Genomic DNA, 18,175 nt, shown 5'->3' with positions numbered 1-18,175 from the left:
TGGCAGCTCTGCCCTGGCAGAGGAGCTTTTTTTAATTCCCTTTTCCTCCCCGCTGGCTTTTTCCTGCTCTTCACCCCACTCCTGGCATCGCGGGCAGCTGCTGAAGCTTTTTTTGGAAAGCTGAGCCCTGCTGTCACCTTCTGAAATAACCCCAGGAGTGGTGACAACGCACCCAGGGGGCACGGAGCTCCCTGGATAAGGGGGGGGGGGGCGTAAAGGATGGGGCGAATTCGGCCGTGGGGAAGCATCCCCCCGGGTAGAGATGGTTTTGGGGATAACTTGGGGTGCAACCTGGGGAGCAGGAGGGTTTATCCAGGCCTGGCAGAGCTGGCTGCTCCTGGGGATAAGGGATGGAGGTGGCACCTCCGAGCCAGGTCTCGGCCACCCCCCCCCAGCCAAAGGTGTCCCCAGCGATAAGAGGGGAGCAGGAACCGGGTGATTTGGGGTGATTTGGACATATCGGGGGCTGACAGGCAGGAGCCGGCCCTGCCCTGGGGCTGGGCAAGAAGCAGAGGCAAAAATCCCATCGGGAAAGGGGCCCTGGGAAGCGCTTTGCCTGCAGCAGGGATGCCAAGCCAACCTTAATTAGCCGGCCGGCAGTAATTGTTCTCAGAAGAATAAACCATTAGCAGTGGTCAGGCTGGGAATTCCATTCAGCACCTGGAAAATCAGGCTCAGCCACACCGGGAATGCTCAGGTGGAGCCTCCTTCCCCGGGGGTAAACTTTCTGCATTCGAAGTGAAAAAAACCCACAACACCCCAGGGGTTTGCTCTGAGATTGAGAATGTCCCCAAATCAGCGGCGGGGACACTTGTGCCATCACTGCCCAGCTCCTGGCAGGGCTGGGGGGGATTATCCTGGGGTGGGATGAGTTTCCAGGCGGATCCCTGTGAATGAGATGGAGCCTGGGGCACACGGCTGAGAATGGGATGGAAACCCCCCGGGTGCCTCTGCCCCAGCAGCTTTCCCAGCCCCAGGGATCTTGCTGGAGCAGGGATGGGATGGTTGCTGGCACCCCAGCACCCATGGGGTGGGCTCGCACCCATCACCGTGGCTCCAAACCACCTCTCCCAACCCAGCCTTAGCCGGAGATTCCTTGGGAGCATCGCCCTCGGTTTGGGAAGCACCCCGGCAGGCCGGGAATGCTCCAGGTTCTCCTCCCATCCCGAGGATCCGCTGGATATTTCCATTTCCAGCACTAGATGGGGCAGGAGACAGGCGAAGGACCCGGCGGGGCTGAGCTGCTCGGACCTCAGCCTCAGTCCCCATGTCCCCAGCCACCCCCCAAGTGTCCCCAAGCACCCCAGAACCCCCCAGAGAGACCCCTGCACCCCCTTTTCCATTGTCAACCCTACGGACCCCCCACCCTACATCGGGAACTCCTTTGCAAACCCTGCACAACCCCCCAAAATGTTCAGAATCCCCCCAGGACACTGAGGGGGTAGCTGAGACCCCCGAGGATGGGACAGATACCTCCTGGGGTGGGACATGGGTGTCTGGGGACAGGAGCAGGGACCTGGGGGCCTCCCGAGGTCCCCTTCAGGCAGTTTTTCCTGTGATGATGCTCAGGGTCCCTTGGGAGAGCCCTGGTGTGTTCTCCCCCCTAAAGCAATCAATCAATCAATCAATCAATCAATCAATCAGCTTGGACATGGGCACTGATCACTGCCCCCCAGGTTCCCGTTGAGGTTTGGGAGCAAAGAACTGAAGTGTTGCTTAAAAAAACCCAAAAAAACAAAAACAAAAAAAAAAAAAAAGGAGAAAAAAAAAGAATAAAAAAAAAAAAAAAAAAAAACAAAAAAGGAAAAAAAAAAAAAAAAAGAAAAAAAAAGAGAAAAAAAAGGAAAGAAAAAAAAAAAGCACCCTAATAATTATTTTCACTGCTAAACCAGCAGCACCCTTGCTCAGCCCTTGCCTGAAGGAACCACTTTAGGAACAATCCCAGTAGAACTCCCAACTATTCCAAACCATCCCAGTGCCTCAGTGTCAGAAGCTGCTCCTGGGCTGGGTTTGTCTCCTGCCAGCCTGGGCTTTCCCAGGGAGCCCGAAGCCAAAGAACTTACAGACAAGTGAACTCCCTTACAGTTCTGTGCCTTTTATTAGATGCCTGGGGAAGATTTGAGTTTTTTTCCCTGCAGTAAATTCAAATGGTCTCTTTCATGGATGAGAACAGGAGAGGGAACCCTTCCAAAGAGCCTCTCTCCCTCCCCCTGGCACAAGGATTTTTATGTTGGCCAAATGTGGTCTTTTTCGTTTTGTTTTGTTTTGTTTTCAGATCCCTGGGGCAGCCATCCAATTAAAAAAAAAAAAATTAAAAAAAGCTAAACAGCTCCAAACAAAAGCAGCAGCAGAAGAGGGGGTGGAAATAATTCCCCTGCTGAATGGGAAACTTTAATGATGCTCCATGGAAAAAGTGAAACAATGAGAACTTGACTCATTCTGGCTGGGCTCCCACCTCGGGTTGTTCAGAAACTCTGCCCCGAGTCCTCTCTGATCTTCCCAAAGCAAGGAGGAGGCTCCTGGGCTTGGGATCTCCCAGCAGCAGAGGGGCTGGGTGGGGTCTCAGTATCCAGAAACTCATCCAACCTGTGAAGGGTGAATGGGAAAACCCTTAATTGGAGTCATCAGCAGAGTAATTAATGGAAGAGGGGCAGTGCTGGAGCCCTGCAGACCCCAACTGCAGGGAAAGCTTGGATGCCACCCGGGGTTCCTGGTTTGGTTTGTCTCTGGAATGGATTTCAGGCACATCCAAACAACCATTTCCAGCTGGGGAGACTTCCCACATCCAGCCTTTGGGATTAAGGAGGCACTTCAGGAGCTGACTGAGCTGGGTAAGGTGCTGAAGGACTCGATCTGGGAAGGTCCTTTCCAACCATGATGATTCCATGATTTCTGACTTCCCCCTCCAAGCCCCAAGCAGCCAGAGCCATGGGCTCCATCCCATCCCATCCCATCCCATCCCATCCCATCCCATCCCATCCCATCCCATCCCATCCCACTTGTCCTTCAGCACTGCCAGGGATGGGGCAGCCACAGTTCCTTGGGTTCAGCACCTCCCCTTCTGTCTCCCCTAAACCTCTCCCAGTTTGAAACCAACACCTCTTGTTCTTGGGAAAATTCCAGGGGGACCTCAGAGCAGGGAAGCTCTGAAGCATCACAGGAGGAGCAGGGGCAGAGAAGACACTGGGGGGCCCAGAAGAGCCTCAGGAATCAGAAAATCCAAGGAAAAGCCACAGCCCAAACCTCCCATGGGGCTCCCAGAGCCAGGCAGGGGACTCAGCCCAGGCCAAGCCAAGTCTGGGGAGGCACCAAACCAACCCCCGAGTTTTATTTTGCATTCCATAGAAAATGCTCCCCACCTTTTGCAGAATTAAATCCTGTTCCCTGGGGGAATCACTCAGCTCCAGGCAGCTCCTCCAAAGCCAGGAATCAGCCTGGCCCAGGTGGAGGGATGGTGAGGTGGCTCCAGACTTAGGCTCCAAAGGAGCTGATTGCTCCTAAGAAAGGGTTTCCCAAGACAACCAATGGAAGAACCAACCTGGGGGACTTTTAAAATTTTAATTAAATTTTAAAATTGGTTTTAAAATTAAAGCCTTCTCCTTCTTTGGAGTTGTCCCAAGCATCTCCCTTCAGGTGGCTCAGCCTCCCCAGCAAGGCCATTTCTTGCAGATCCAAGAAAAACCAGGGCTGAGTCCTGGGACAGGAATTGCCACGTGGTTCTTGGACTTGAAAAATTCAAAAGCCTCCTGGGATGCAGCACCTGGAGGAAGAAATCCCACGGATGATGCTCCTGCCCCTCCTCCATCACCCCATGGTTCTGGGCAGGTTACAGGGATTTTTTGGCCATCACCTCATCTTTTGGTTTCCTTTTCCAGGGCAGGATCCAGCACAGATATTTCATTTTCTCCCCTCTCTCAAGTGAGGAGGAGGAAGAGCAGAAAGAACCTCCTGGTACCCAACACGTGGCTCCCACCACTTGGGGGAAACTCAACTTTCTTTCCCCCAAACACCAAGGTGAAGAAACCCAACAGATTTTTCCAGCATCCCCAAAACCTCAACGTTTTTTTTCCCCCCACCAAATGATGGAGTTTGGATAAATCCAACCCTGCTGCTGCTCCAGAGTGCCTGGAGGGATTTTAATTCGACCTCCCCAGGGGCTGAGAAAGGCCAAGAAATATTCCACCCCAAGCTGGGGAAGAGGCAGGAGGATGGGAGGATGAGCCAGGGAGGGGATGCTGCTATTTCAGTGTCCTTTAAAGGTGCTGCTGGGCAAAAAGGTGGCAAAAAATTGGGATAAATGCTGGGAGGGGGCTGAGCTGGGGACCCCCACCCCCATCACTGTGTCCCCAGGGTGGCTTTGTCCCCAGTGAGTTTTTTGTTAAAGTGCTTTCTTCTCTTGGAGCTTTTCAAACATCACCTTTGGTTTGTTTTTTTTTTTTTAACTAGGAGAAAAATAATCATAATATTAAAATAAAAAAAAAAAAAAAAGGGGGAATACTGGTTTTATATGAACCAAAGAAGAGAATTAATATTTACACAGGTTAGAGCTCAGCCTGACAACCCAAAAAGAATAAAGCAGTGTCAAAAAGAAAGGTGAAAAAAAAAAAAAAAAGGTTTGGAAGCAGTGGGAACACCTGGGGAAGCTTTTTTTTGGGTTTTTTTTCCCGTTTTGACCCCAAGTGCCAAATGTTTTCTGTAGGGAAAACCCATTTTCACCTGGGGGCTTGGAAGGTTGGGAAGTGGAGAAAAAAGAAGTTTGGAAGTGGTGGGAACACCTGGGGAAGCTTCCAAACCTTTTTTTTTTTTTTTTTTTTTTTTTTTTTAATTTTTTTTTAATTTTTTTTCCTTTTTTTTTCTTTCTTCTTTTTTTTTTTCTTTATTTTTTCTTTTTTCTTTCTTCTTTTTTTTTTCCTTTTTTTTTTTTTTTTTTTTTTTTCCTTTTTTTTCCCATTTTGACCCCAACTCCCAACATTTTCTCTAGTTAAAAACCCATTTTCACTTGGGGGCTTGGAAGGGGGGAGGAGGTTGAGTGGATTCCAACCCCAGCACTGGAGGAGGAGGAGGAGGGATGGGAAGAGGAGGAAGAGGAGGAGGATCCCGAGGGCTTCTCCAGCGCCAGCTTTTAAACCAGTTCCACTTTGGCGTTTGGATAGACAGCCACCACGTCGTATCCCTCGGGGGGTTTCACCCTCTCCTTGGCGTGTGTCTCGCAGTAGAGCTGCTCCTCGATGAAGAAATAACCCCTCTGCTTGAGGTTCAGCCCGCAGTCAGCGCACATGAAGCACTCGGGGTGGTAAAGTTTGTCCCGGGCTTTGACGATGGTGCCCCTGGAGGAGAGAGGGAGGAAAAGCTGGGAGGAAGGGGGGAAATAGAGAGTGTGGGATATGGAGGGGAAAAATAAAAAAAAGTTGGGGAGGGAAAGGGTTGATAGGGGAGGGAAAAGGTTGGGAAGGAGAAGGATGGGAAGGGAAGGAAAAGGTTGGGGAGGGAAGGAAAAGGATGGGAAGTAGAGAAAAAAGTTGAGAAGTGGAGAAAAAGGGTTGGGGAGGGAAGGAAAAGGATGGGGAGGGAAGGAAAAGGTTGGGAAGGGAAGGAGAAGGTTGGGGAGGGAAGGAAAAGGATGGGGAGGGAAGGAAAAGGATGGGGAGGGAAGGAAAAGGATGGGGAGGGAAGGAAAAGGATGGGGAGGGAAGGAAAAGGTTGGGGAGTGGAGGAAAAGGGTTGGGAAGTGGAGGAAAAGGGTTGGGAAGTGGAGGAAAAGTGTTGAGAAGGGAAGGAAAAGGTTGGGAAAGGAAAGAAAAGGTTGGAGAGGGAAGGAAAAGGTTGGGAAGGGAAGGAAAAGGGTTGGGAAGTGGAGGAAAAGGGTTGGGAAGTGGAGGAAAAGGGTTGGGAATGAAGGAAAGGTTGGGAAGTGGAGGAAAAGGTTGAGAAGGGAAGGAAAAGGTTGGGGAGGGAAGGAAAAGGTTGGGGAGGGAAGGAAAAGGTTGGGGAGGGAAGGAAAAGGTTGGGAGGTGAAGGAAAAGGTTGAGAAGTGAAAGGAAAGGTTGAGAAGGGAAGGAAAAGGATGGGGAGGGAAGGAAAAGGTTGGGGAGGGAAGGAAAAGGTTGGGGAGGGAAGGAAAAGGTTGGGGAGGGAAGGAAAAGGTTGGGGAGGGAAGGAAAAGGTGTTCTCAGCCTGGGGCTTGGTGTGAGACCCTTGGAGCATCCCTTGAGAACCTGGCTGGGGGTGTTGGGAGAGAAATGAGGAGAAAGGAGGAATTGGAAGGAAAAAAAGAAAACCCAACACCCAAACTGCCCCGAATCAGAGGCAAGAGCCAGCTGTGGAGAGGAACTCATAAAAAAAAAAAAAAAAAAAAACAAAGGCCAAAAAACCAAACACACAAAAAATAAAACAAAAAAAACCCAAATAAAAAGAACCCCACAGACCTCTTCAACTTGACCCTGGAGGCAGCAAATCAGTGCCCAAAGAGTCCCCAGGCAGCTCCTGTGACAACCCAGGCAGAACCCACCCATGAGATTCCCTCAAAAGGGCCAATCCCAGGCACACCTCTCAGTTCCAGGTTTACAGATGGATGGATTAGGAAAGCCCAGAAAGGGGCTGCAGGTGTTCTGATTTAAATTCTGAGTCCCAGACCAGTGTGGGGTGGAGGGGAACCTAGAGAACATCAAGTTCTACCCACCCTGCCATGGGTTGGGACACCTCCCCCAGCCCAGGCTGCTCCAAGCCCCATCCAACCTGGGCTGGAACAGGGATGGAGCAGCCACAGCTCCTCTGGGAATCCTGGCACCCTCAAAATAAAGATTTTCTTCCTAATGCCCAACCTAAATCTCCTCTCTTTCATTTTTTAGCCATTCCCCCTTGTCCTACCCCTCAATCCCTTTGTCCCAATTCCTTCCCCAGCTTTCCTGGATCCCCTTTAGTGCTCTGAGGCCTCCCTGGAGCCATTTCCAAGCTGAATACCCCCAACTCCCTCACCCTGGCTCTTCCAGCCTTCCCACCATCTCCACGTCCTTCCTGGGACTTCCCCTGTCAATCCCAAGCCCTGCTGCCTGTCAGGAGCCCTTCCCCAGCCCATCCCCGTGGTGTCAGGGTGCCCAAGCAGCCCTGGGACTCACACGATGCCGTTCCCACAGCGGGTGCACTCGGGGAGCAGCTGCAGCCCAGGGATGGCACTGCCCAACTTGGAGCCTCCAGCTTTGATGTGCCGGGGGTTGCTCAGCCTCTCCAGTTGTTTCTCACCTGCCAAAAAGGTTTGGAGAGACCCAAATTGACAACTTGGCCTCTCAGGGCTCAGGTTCCATCCCTCTGAAGCTCCCCAGCAAGGGAGAGTTGGGGGGTGGAGAGTTGGTTGCTCCAAAGTTGTTCTGCTAATGGAGCTGGGAATTGTGTGGCTGGACCTGGGGTTTGGATGCCAGGGAAAAGTTCTTTGCCATGAGGGGAGTGGAAAAATGGCACAAGTTGCCCAGGGAGGTGGTTGAGGGTCCCTGCTCAGTGCAGGGGGTTGGACTGGGTGACTTCTGGAGGCCCCTTCCAACCCAAATCATTCTGATTCCATCATTCTGGAGAACCTGGGGAGTCCCCTGTGTCTCAGTGCCCTGGTGTTGGCTCTTTTGGGTTGAAGTTGAACATGGAAGAGGCTTGGGGGTTTTATAATGAACCCTTTTATTTCTTGAAATAGACTTCAAGCTCATTAACTCCAGAAAACCTCTTAGAGATGGTGATTAATGGCCCAAGGAGGTGGTTGGACATCCCTGGAGATGTTCAAGGTGAGGCTTGGGGAGGCTCTGAGCACCCTGACCTGGGTGAGGGTCCCTGCTGACTGCAGGGGGTTGGATTGGGGGATTTTTAGGGGTCCTTCCCAACCCAAATCACTCCCTGATTCTGTGCTTTAACTCCACAGCCTGAACCATTCCTGTCCCTGGCTGGAGCTGCAGAGCTCATCCTTCCCACTCCAAGGGCACTGATGGGAGATGGTTCCCAGGGAGGGATTAGATTGGATAACAGGAATTTCTTCCCCCAGGCTGCCCAGGACAGTGGGAAATCCCTGGAGAGGTTTCACAGCTGTGTAGATGAGGGACATGGGGTGGTTGGTGGTGGCCTTGGCAGGGTTGGGTTAATAGTTGGACCTGATGATCTTAGAAGTCTTTTCCAGCCCAAATAATTCCCTGGGGCTGTGGTTTTAGGACTGCTGAGATTCCTCCAGGCTCCAGCATGAAGTGTTGCTCCTCAAGGGTGCAGGATGGGGCTGGCAAGGCTGAAAAAAACCCCATTTCTCCCAGCAGAAACCCTTTCCATATAAACCCAGCCCTTGTCTGGGACACTCAGCTCCTCAGGAGAGGAGATCTTGACTGTAAAAGGACAAGACCCAGCAGGTCCGGGCTAAAAATGTGTTATTTTAGGCTCTGAGCAGCAAGGAGCAGGGGTGGGAGGTGTAAGAGCTGGCAGGAACATTCCTGGGGATCTCATCCCTGCTGAGACCTCCCAGAGGTTCCTGCCAGGAGAGTTCCTTGCACTTCATTTCTCATCCCTGGAGAAATAAACACCCCGGGGGCTGGAAGGACCCAGGCATGAGCAAGAGGGATATAAAAGCCCCTGGCAACACTTTTCTCCCTCCTCTGTCCTCAGCAGAATTCATTTGGATTCCTTTGGATGGAATTGCCTCTTATTTCCCTTTTCCCAACCAGGAGACCCAGGGGTGCAGCTGATGGGGAAGCTGCTTCTTGCTCCCTGGGAAGGACTTGTAGGAACATCTGGAATTTGTCATTTCCAGGGGTTTCTCCTCCCAGCTCCAATATTTACATCCCCTCCCCACTCCCTTTTCCAAGGCTGATCCCACCCCTGCTTTGCAAACACTGCTCAGACAATTCCAGCTGGAGGGAGAAGCTACTTGGGATGCTGCTGCTTGGGAAGCAAGGAGCCATCTCCCCTTCCAGCCTAAAAAGAGGATTTTCCACCTTTTTCTAGGCAGAGGAACTGATGTCACTGGTGTTTCCCATAAAAGCTGAACTCCTGGATTCCCACCCTGGGAAGGGAGCAGAAGGAAAAGCCTTGCCCTGAAGTGAAACCTGAAAGCTGGGACAGGAAAAGCCCCAGTGGGCTGAAGGTGGATGAAAAGCAGCTGAGATGGGGAGTTTGGGGATCCCATTACTGCAGGCTTGGAGTTGGCTCCTGCCCATCCTAATGACCCAAGGCAGGAAGCTGAGAAGTGAGCCAGGAGCTCCTCAGCTTCATCCCTGCCACATCCTTCTGCAAATGCCATTCCCTCCACCAGACCTGAGCTTTTTATCCTCCCCCCCCCCCCTCCTCATTATTAAACCTCTGCATTTCATCATCCACATCAGGACAGCAGCTGGAGCCCTTGGAAAATCCAACTTTCCCACAATGGCTCAAATCAGCCACAACTTTTGTTAAAATCCATTCCCCCCCCTCCCCAGATGCTTGGGCTGGAGCATCCCAAACCCTGATTTGAAAGCTGCCACCTGGGGGGGAGAGGGAGGTCCCAGCATTGAACTGGGAAAATGCCAAGGAGCTGAGGAGCAAACCCATCACATCAGGGGCTCAGAACCTCCAGAACCTTTTGGACCTTCAGCAAGGGAAGGAGGAGGTGCTGAAGCCTACAGCAGCACCTTGGGGGGTTTGGGAAGGGGAAGGAGGAGGTGCTGAAGCCTACAGCAGCACCTTGGGGGGTTTGGGAGGGGGGGTTTAAACCCTGGAGGGGTGTGGAGGAGCAGCCCTGGTGATGGGGAGGTGTCCCCTGGGTGTCCCCATCCTTACCATTCTCCCCAGCCTCCAACATGCCCTGCAGGTACCGGAAGGATCCGGACTGTTTGGGTTCTGAAATGGGTTTTTCATAATCCTGAAGCATCTTGTAGACATCTGACTCCACATCAATCCCATTCCTGTTCCTGGGGAGAGACTTGAAGGGGTCGAGGCTGTTTTGGGAAAAAGAAAAGCAAGAAATTCTGGAGTCCAACAGAACCTGCTGGCCCAGGGAGGGGAGGTTCTGAAACCCACAGGTCCAACCCAACACCTCTCTGTTCCCATGGCTTTGCCTGCCTGGAAGGACATCTCTCCCAGGAACAGCCCTTCCACTTGGGAAGTCAAGCTTGGTCCTTGTTGGGATGAAGCAACCCAGCTGGAGCTGGCCCAGCCACCAGGGAAGAGCCCAGCTGCTCCCAGGCACTGGGAGTTGTTCTGCCACACATGGGATTTATTGGAGAAAATCCTAAATAAATGGGCAAAACAATGTGAATCATTAATTACACTGGGCCAGGGGATCCACCCAGCCCTGCAGAGGCATCTGGAGGGGGAAGAGTGGGTGGGGGTACCAGGTCACCCCCTCCCCACCCACAGAAATCAAGGTTGCTGGAAGGGAAAACATTAAAAAACAATAAAAATAATGGATTTGTCAGACAGAACCAGTCTCTTAAAATGTGAAACCCCCTTAACAGGGCTACTGGGCCCTGGGGACAGGCCAGGGGAACCACTCCTGCACCCTCCACCCAACCCTGGGGCTGCTCCTTGGGCAGCTGAGCAGGACACAACAAAAGAAGTGATTTCCCCCATTATTCCAGCTCATTCCACACCTGAGTCTGGAATCCAAAATATTCTGGGTGCCTCTTTTTAAGTCTCCTGCTGAGGAGAGACAACTCCAGGGGCTCAGCAGAGCTCCAGGGGAAGGTCCCCAAGGTCACTTTAAACCCAACACTGAGAGCCCTGAGCCCCAGCAGACACATTCTGAGCCACTGCCTGACTCCTTTTCTCCACCAGCATCATATTCCTGCCTGCTTAAAAAGAAAGAAAATCCATTTTCCACGCAAAAGCCAAAGCTCTGTTTTCTGGGAATGACCCCCCAGCTTCTCCCATGGCTTCAGCCTCTGGAGAGGAGGGAGAGGGGGTGCTGAGGATCCATCCCTGAGACCCCCAGCTCCACAAATCCAGACATTTCCAGGTTTTGACCAGCCCAGACCCATCAAGCTGAAATTCCAGGAGAACATTCTGACCCAGTTCTGCTCCAACACCCAAGTCAAGCTCCCAGCTCTTGGCTCACCCATGGGCAACATCAGATTTTGCTCTTGAGTTTGTGAGGTTCTCTTTCAGCTGCATCAACATCACTGGGGTTCTCCTCCTTCCCAACACATGAACATCCCTGTGGTTCTCCTCTTTCCAAGAGGATTACCATCCCTGGGGTTCTCTTCTTTCCAACTGGATGAACATCCCTGGGGTTCTCCTCCTATACAACTGCATCAAAATCCCTGTGGGTCTCCTCCTCCCCAACACATGAACATCCCTGTGGTTCTCCTCTTTCCAAGGGGATGACCATCCCTGTGGTTGTCCTCTTTCCAAGAGGATTACCATCCCTGTGGTTCCCCTTTTTCCAGCCCATCCCTGGGGCAGCACAGGGAGCAGCCTGGCTCACAGCACCACTGAAACAGGGACTGGTGGAGGCACAGAGTTGCCCAGCTAATGCTCTTTTTTCTCTCTTTGTGCTCCACACCAGGCTTGATTTTTCTTGCAGAATATTTTGCCAGCCTGGAGGAACATAAATCAGCAGCAGGCAAGGCATGGGAAAGCCTCACAGCCCACAACCTGGCCCCTCTCAAAGCCTGCCTGATCCATCCAAACTCTTCTTGGCTCCACAAAAGCCTTTTCTTTCCTACAGCATTATTTATTTCCCAGCCTCCCAGACAGCTGCAGATTGAGCACATTTGACTTTTATAAACATCCCAAGTTTACTGGGGTTCAGTTTCTCTGCTGGAGATCCCTCCAGTGCTTGCTCTGGGGGTAGCGGGGGTGCAAGCCCAGCTCCAAGAAGGGCAAAACCCCTTCCCTTCCACCCTGCCTTGGATTTTTTTACATTCCTACATATTTGAAAATGCCTCTTTTTTAAAACTAGGGTCCTCATGTCTGTGCCATTCCCTGGCATCAATCCCAGCCTGGGCACTGGCTCTGCTGCCACTCATCTGCCTCCCCTCCTCACCAACTGGAAAGATCTTCTCTGGACCTGGAAAACCAGGACCTCCACCCCCTTCAGGATGAAGGGTTGAACATTGCATCTCCAGCAGCTGAACTTCAGCATCACAAGCTTAAATTCAGCCTTGTGCTGGTTGCATCCATACACATAACCTTTGGTTTTTTTTCTTTTTCCAGAACTCAGCATCTCCAAACCACCTCGGGTTTTGTTGCTGGTTTGTTTGTTGGGTGTTTTTTTTTTTCTTCTCCCGTTTACATTTAACTGGCACGGCAGGAGGAGAATGTCTGGAGCCCTGGGGCTCACCCAGCATCCCTGGACCTCCAGGAACCCACCCAGAATTTATCTCTGGAGCTCCAAGAACCCACCCAGCATCTCTGGAGCTCCAGGAGTTCTGGGACCATCCCAGCACCCCTGGACCTCCAAGAACCCATCCAGAATTTATTTCTGGAGCTCCAAGAACCCACCCAGCATCTCTGGATCTCCAGGAGTTCTGGGACCATCCCAGCATCTCTGGATCTCCAGGACTTCTGGAACCATCCCAGCATCTCTGGATCTCCAGGAGTTCTGGGACCATCCCAGCATCTCTGGATTTCCAGGAGTTCTGGGACGACCCCAGCATCTCCGGAGCTCCAGGAGGATCCCAATCTCAACTCACAGCCCTGAAACTGAGTTTTCAAGACCCCCCTCTGGTCCTACCTGGTGGGGGGAGCAATGTGGAGCCCACTGAGCTGGGCTGGCAGCGCCGACTCGGAACCGCTGGTCCCGTGGAGCCGGGGGGGGTGAGGGTGCTGCATGCTCAGCATCTGCTGCTTGTCCAGGGGGGGCATTGATCTCCGGGCCTGGGCAGGTCCATTGTCCTGGAGGAGAAGGAAAAACAGGAGGAGAAAAACCCCCCATGAGATGCTGGGATCCCGAGGAGGACATGGTGGGAGAGTTGGGATGCGCGGTTTGCAGAGACCACAGTTTATAGAGGGGGAAAAATAAAGGGGGGAAATTAAATTAAAGGGGGAAAATAGGGAAAATGGAGACAGGCAGTAGGAAAAAGGGACACTGAGGCTCAACCTGCAGTTAAATCCTGCTGGGTCTAGGCTGGCCCACCCAAGGAACCTTCCTGCTTCTCCTCTTGGCAGCTGCCAACTTCGCTGCTCTTGCTCTCTCCCATAAAAGCCTCTTTGCTCTTTCTGCCACAGAAGGGCTGGGAATCTGCTGCTCATTTTGTGTCCCAGCCCTCCAGGAGCATCTCTGCCTCCCCTGACATCAGCCCAACCCCTCCTCATCCCCATTCTGAGCAGAACAGGATAAACCCCCAGCTCTGCAGCCCCCCAGCCACGCTGGGCAAGCTCTGTAGCCAAGGGGCCAAGCCAAGGATTTTCATTTACATTCATCCACCAAGATCTGTCTTTTTTTTTTTTTTTTTTTTTGGAGGTTTTCTCTCCAAATAAGTCATGAACAGTGTGAGAAACAACCCCCTTGGTCAAGGCTTTAGCTTGGCCTCCCTATTTTTCTTGCTTTTTAAGACCCTGAGGAGAACCACGGAAATCTTGGTGTGGCCTCAAGTCAGGACTTCATTAAAACAACTTTTCCAGATTATTTTCCCTCTATAAAACATTACCTACGTGTTTTGTTGTTGGTTTTTTTTTTTCCCTAAGGCTTTGTCAAACCCCTGGAGCACACCCATAAATCCAGCAGTACCTCCAGGTCACCGCAGTCAGGCTGGAGACTGATGGGACAAACAGATGCTTGGGGCTGTTTAATCTGATTTAATCTGTTTAATAGGGTGTCACCTGCTTCAGGACAGACCCTCAGCAGCTCCTCAAGCAGCCCAAAACCTCAGGCAAGAACTAAGGAGAAAATTATGTGCCATGAACAACTGGCCAAGTGCAGATTGCAGGGCTCCATCCCCACCCCCCAGGTTTGCTTGGGACTGAAATAATCCAATAAATAATAATTGGAACCAAATGGTGAGCACTGGGGCATGGCAGAAAACCCTCCTGCTCCTTGTGGAAAGGAAAGAAAAAGAGGAATAAAAGAACAGATCCTGCTAGGAAAAGATTCCCCAAGTCCAACCCTCCAGCTCTTCCCGAGGCAAAAGCCCCATTGATAAAACAAGGTCCTCACCAGGAGCTGCCTTGGAGATGTTGGCTGGGTTGGGTTGGGTTTTCTTTTTTTTTTTCCTTTTTTTTTTCCTGCCACCAGCTGAAAATCTGCAGATTTGGGCAAAGTCCCAGCACTTCCCCCATCTCAGCTGCCACCCCTGAGCCCTCTCAGCTCTGCTCCTTCCACACACACGTGGGGAAAAAGCTGCTGCCAACATAAAGGACTTTAAATTCCCTATTAAAAAAAGAAATCCCCCCCCCAGAAGTGGAATTTTGCTGCCAGGAATAGTGTCTTTTGAACTGCTCCCTCATTTATGTTCTTTAAATATTAAAAAAACACAACCAGGTTTCCAGTCCCTACATTTTACATGATTATTATTTCAAGGGAAATAAAGAAAACTTTTCCAACCCTGATACAGTGAGGCCCAGCAACATTTTGGGCTAAAAAAGCCCACGTGAGCCACAGCCATGCTTTTTAAAAAAAAAAAGCCCTAATTCTGCTTAATTTTCTGACTCCAGCTGAAGGAATTTTCTCCATGCAACAAGCAAAGGGATGGAGCTCAAATGCTTTTCACAGGACACGTGGTTTCCAGTTTCAGGAAACATCTCAGGGAGCAGGAACAGAAAATTTGGAGAGAAACAGAAGCTCCTGTGGGGCTCTGCCAAAGCTCCCACTGATGGAGATGAGGGATTTGCAAGGGGGTGATGCTCACCAGCCCCCAGCAAACACCTTCACCCCCCCAGGAGAAGCCAGAGCTCTCCTGGGACTTCAGGAGGGACTCAAACGTCAAAGCCACCACTTCCAGGTCCCTGTAAGGTCCTCCAAAAATCCAGAGCCCTGGAAAAAACTTCCCAAGAAACCCTGACTGAAATGTGTTTCCCATTCTGCCTGCTCCAGCCTGGGGGATGTGTTAATAACATCAGCAGGTCAGGGGGTGGTTACAGAGGACAGAGGAGGGCTTTGTACACATAAAATGGGTTTATTGCTATTTTGCAGACCTCCTGACTTCTCCCAACACCCTGGGGGCAAAGCTCTGCAGATGGGGGATGGGGGAAGGAACCCCAAAAACCCTGAGTTAGGGATGAGCATCTCCAGCTCCCACAGCCCTACAACCACCTCACTCACACCTGAGCAGAGGGAATGTTTTAAAATCCCAGAAGAAATCACATCCTGTGCTTAACTTTCAGCCATCCAGGACAACCCTGATGACCACGAATAGAAATACCAGGGAAACATCAAAAGTTTGGGTTGGAAGGGACCTTCAGGAACATCTCATCCCAACCTGGGCCATGGGCAGGGACACCTTCCCCAGCCGAGGCTGCTCCAAGCCCCATCCAAGCTGGGCTGGAACAGGGATGGAGCAGCCACAGCTCCTCTGGGAATCCTGTTGCCCTCAAATTAAAGAATTTCCTCCTAATATCCCACCTAAACCTCCTCTCTTGCAGTTTGAAGCCATCACCCCTCATCCCATCACTTCACACCCTTGTGAAAAGTCCCCCTTGCCAGCTGAGCACCCAGCCCCAGCCAAGCTCCATGACATTCCAAACCCTAGGATGGATTTTTCTTTCTGTTTCAGTGTCCAGAGTCCCTTTTCCACCTCTGGAGCCCCCAGCTCTGGCACAGGGGAGCATTTCCCAGCTCAGGAACCCAACTGGTGCTTCTGCTGCGTGCATCCCCATGCTGGAAAACATCCTCTACAGCGGGGTGTGGGATGGAAAAACCCCACAGAAATCATCACAACAAATATCCCAGCAGGTCACACCAATGCCCTGCAAAGAGGAATTCATCCAGCAAGGAAAAATGAACCAGGGGGAGTTATTTTTCCCCAGTGGAGAAGAAACCAGCCAGGGACTGGGGAGCTGCCAGACAAACACTGGGTATTTCTGAGCACACAGGCAGGCAGGTTCCTTTCCTGTGGTAACAGAGGCCCCACTGAAACTGATGTTATCAAGTCAAACAACACAGTGTGCATCTGCTTTCACTCTGCAGCCAACAGCATCTCCTGTTTTCTCCTCCATCCACTCCCACTGGTAATACTTCAGCTCCTATTCCATAGGAACAAACCATTCCGAGTCAAGAAAACATCACTTTGAAGTTTCCACTCCCATTTATTTTTTTCCCCCTTGACCCTAAGATGGTTTTTTCCTCTTTCATACACCAGGATTACAGAAGGTCACCTAACAAAGGTGCTGATTTACCCCACAAAGGTGCTGATTTACCCAAGAGCTCCGTAAAGGATTTCACATCCAAGCTCACAGCAGCACCGAGAAAATTCCTGCTCTTTCAAACGACTCAGTATTACAGCACAGGAAAAAAAACCCCACAACAAAAAACCAAACCAAACAAACAAAAAACCAAACAGAACTCGGGTATAATCTTCTCAGCCAGTAAATCAGCTCAGCAGAACTTGGGTGGTGAGCAAATCCCTGATATCTGGGTGTGAAATGCAGCCCGAGCATCCTCGGCGCGAGGCTGATGACAGCGGCCGTCAGGACCTGGCATGTTCCATGTTCCTGCTCTGCAATCAGCCCTAAACCAACAGGCTGGGAGCTCCCCTGGGGCAGGAACGTGGGGCCCCTGCCAGGGAATTAGCTCAGCCTTTGTTTTCCCAAAAGAAAGAGGCAGATGTTGGCCTGGTCCCCCTGCCCCATGCCCGTGCAGGAGGGAGAACCTGGGAAGAGCTCCCAGGAGCAGCCTTGGTTCATCCCAGCCAGGGAATAAAGGAGCTTGGTCACCTTGGGAAAGGAAATTCCACCCCTCCAGCAAGGAGGTTTTGACCCCCAGCTGACAGAATTCAGTGTGGTCTGTGGCACTGGTGGTTTTGCAAGGACATCTCTGGAGGGTTCTTGCACAACACCATCCCCTGAGAACTGGAAAGGAACCCTGGGAGCCAATTGATCTCATGAGGAGTCCTGCACCCTTTAATTAAAAGATGTAATGATCATCTACTGAGGCCAGAAAATAAATATGACAACACATCAGGCATTTTTTAAGCTGCTAGAAATCAGTGCTAAGGGACAAGCTGCCCTTCTCCCCTCCTCCCTGCTCTGCTGGGGGACACCACTGCTGTCCCCAGGTGCCCAGAGTGGGGACACCAGAACCTCAGATCCCCCCCTGAAGCCAAATATGATTTTTTTTCTTTATTTTTTTTTAATAGGAGTAATTCTGATCAGTAGAGTAGCCTGACACTACTCTGAGGCTCTAAGATCAGGGCAGATACAAGAGGAGGGGAGCTCAGAGGATGGATTTTGAGCCAAGCTTTTACTTGACCATGAGTCTGATTCCCCAACTTCTCTCCAGGGAAGGAATGAACCCAGCCCAGGTCCTGGCAGTGTTCCTGGAGGACTCCAGCCACAAGCAGGACCTCTGCTGATGGTCCAAGCCAGAGGACATCTGTGATAAGGCAGAGGATGGGGACAACCAGTTTGGTTCAGGGAAGGAGCAGACTCAACCAGCACAAGGATGCTCCTCTGGTAGCTCCTTCACCTCCTCTCTGAGGAACCCAAAATCCCATTAAGCAAGAGGAGATGGGGATCCAGCCATGAAGAAAGGCAGAAATCCTCTGTTTACCTGCTCAGACACCTCTCAGCCCCCTGCCACAAACACATCTGCTCGACCCACCCAAAACTCAGTCCCAGTGTAGGTCTGAATCCAGGGAAATCCATCCCTACCCCCCCCTCATCCTACTCTCTGTAACTGCCTAATTTTTAAGCAGATTCATACCTAACAGATATTAACAGTCAGATTCAAATCCAATCTGCATTAAGCCTCCAGAAATGTTGTATCTGGCAGGGAGGCTGCTGCACATTTGGTCCTTATTTCATGTTATTCACAGGGGTTTGGGGCACATCAAAGTCTATTAAGGCAAAATACCTGTCAGACCAGATTGCTGTGATTGATGGAGGAACAGACCCAGCCAGGACTCCAAGCTCACACATCCCCCTGCTCCAGAAGGGAAGGAAAGCTGAGAAGCCCCACAAGGACCCTGTCCCCATCATTTGGGGAGGTCCCTGCTGCCAGGGCACCCTCCCCACTTCCCAAAGGGAAAGCAGAGCAACACCCTTCACAGAAGGAGGGAAACCCACTAAAAATAATCACCCAGCA

The 18,175-nt window shown here is 51.3% G+C and overlaps 1 protein-coding gene across 1 annotated transcript in view; it reads right to left on the bottom strand.

Moving 5' to 3' along the window:
* Positions 1–4,975: 4,975 nt before the first annotated feature.
* Positions 4,976–18,175, bottom strand: part of PDLIM4 (PDZ and LIM domain 4) — a 31,534-nt gene continuing 18,334 nt past the window's right edge. Inside the window, 4 exon segments of the mRNA XM_030459398.1 lie at positions 4,976–5,327; positions 7,116–7,239; positions 9,775–9,932; positions 12,671–12,831. Coding sequence (XP_030315258.1) covers positions 5,123–5,327; positions 7,116–7,239; positions 9,775–9,932; positions 12,671–12,831 — 648 coding nt within the window. The 3' untranslated portion in view covers positions 4,976–5,122.

This window comes from Calypte anna, chromosome 13, assembly GCF_003957555.1.
Source record: "Calypte anna isolate BGI_N300 chromosome 13, bCalAnn1_v1.p, whole genome shotgun sequence".
In the NCBI taxonomy this organism is placed as follows: Eukaryota; Metazoa; Chordata; class Aves; order Apodiformes; family Trochilidae; genus Calypte; species Calypte anna.
The sequence above is the reverse complement of the archived record's forward strand: the minus strand, read 5'-3'. Positions and strand labels throughout refer to the sequence as shown.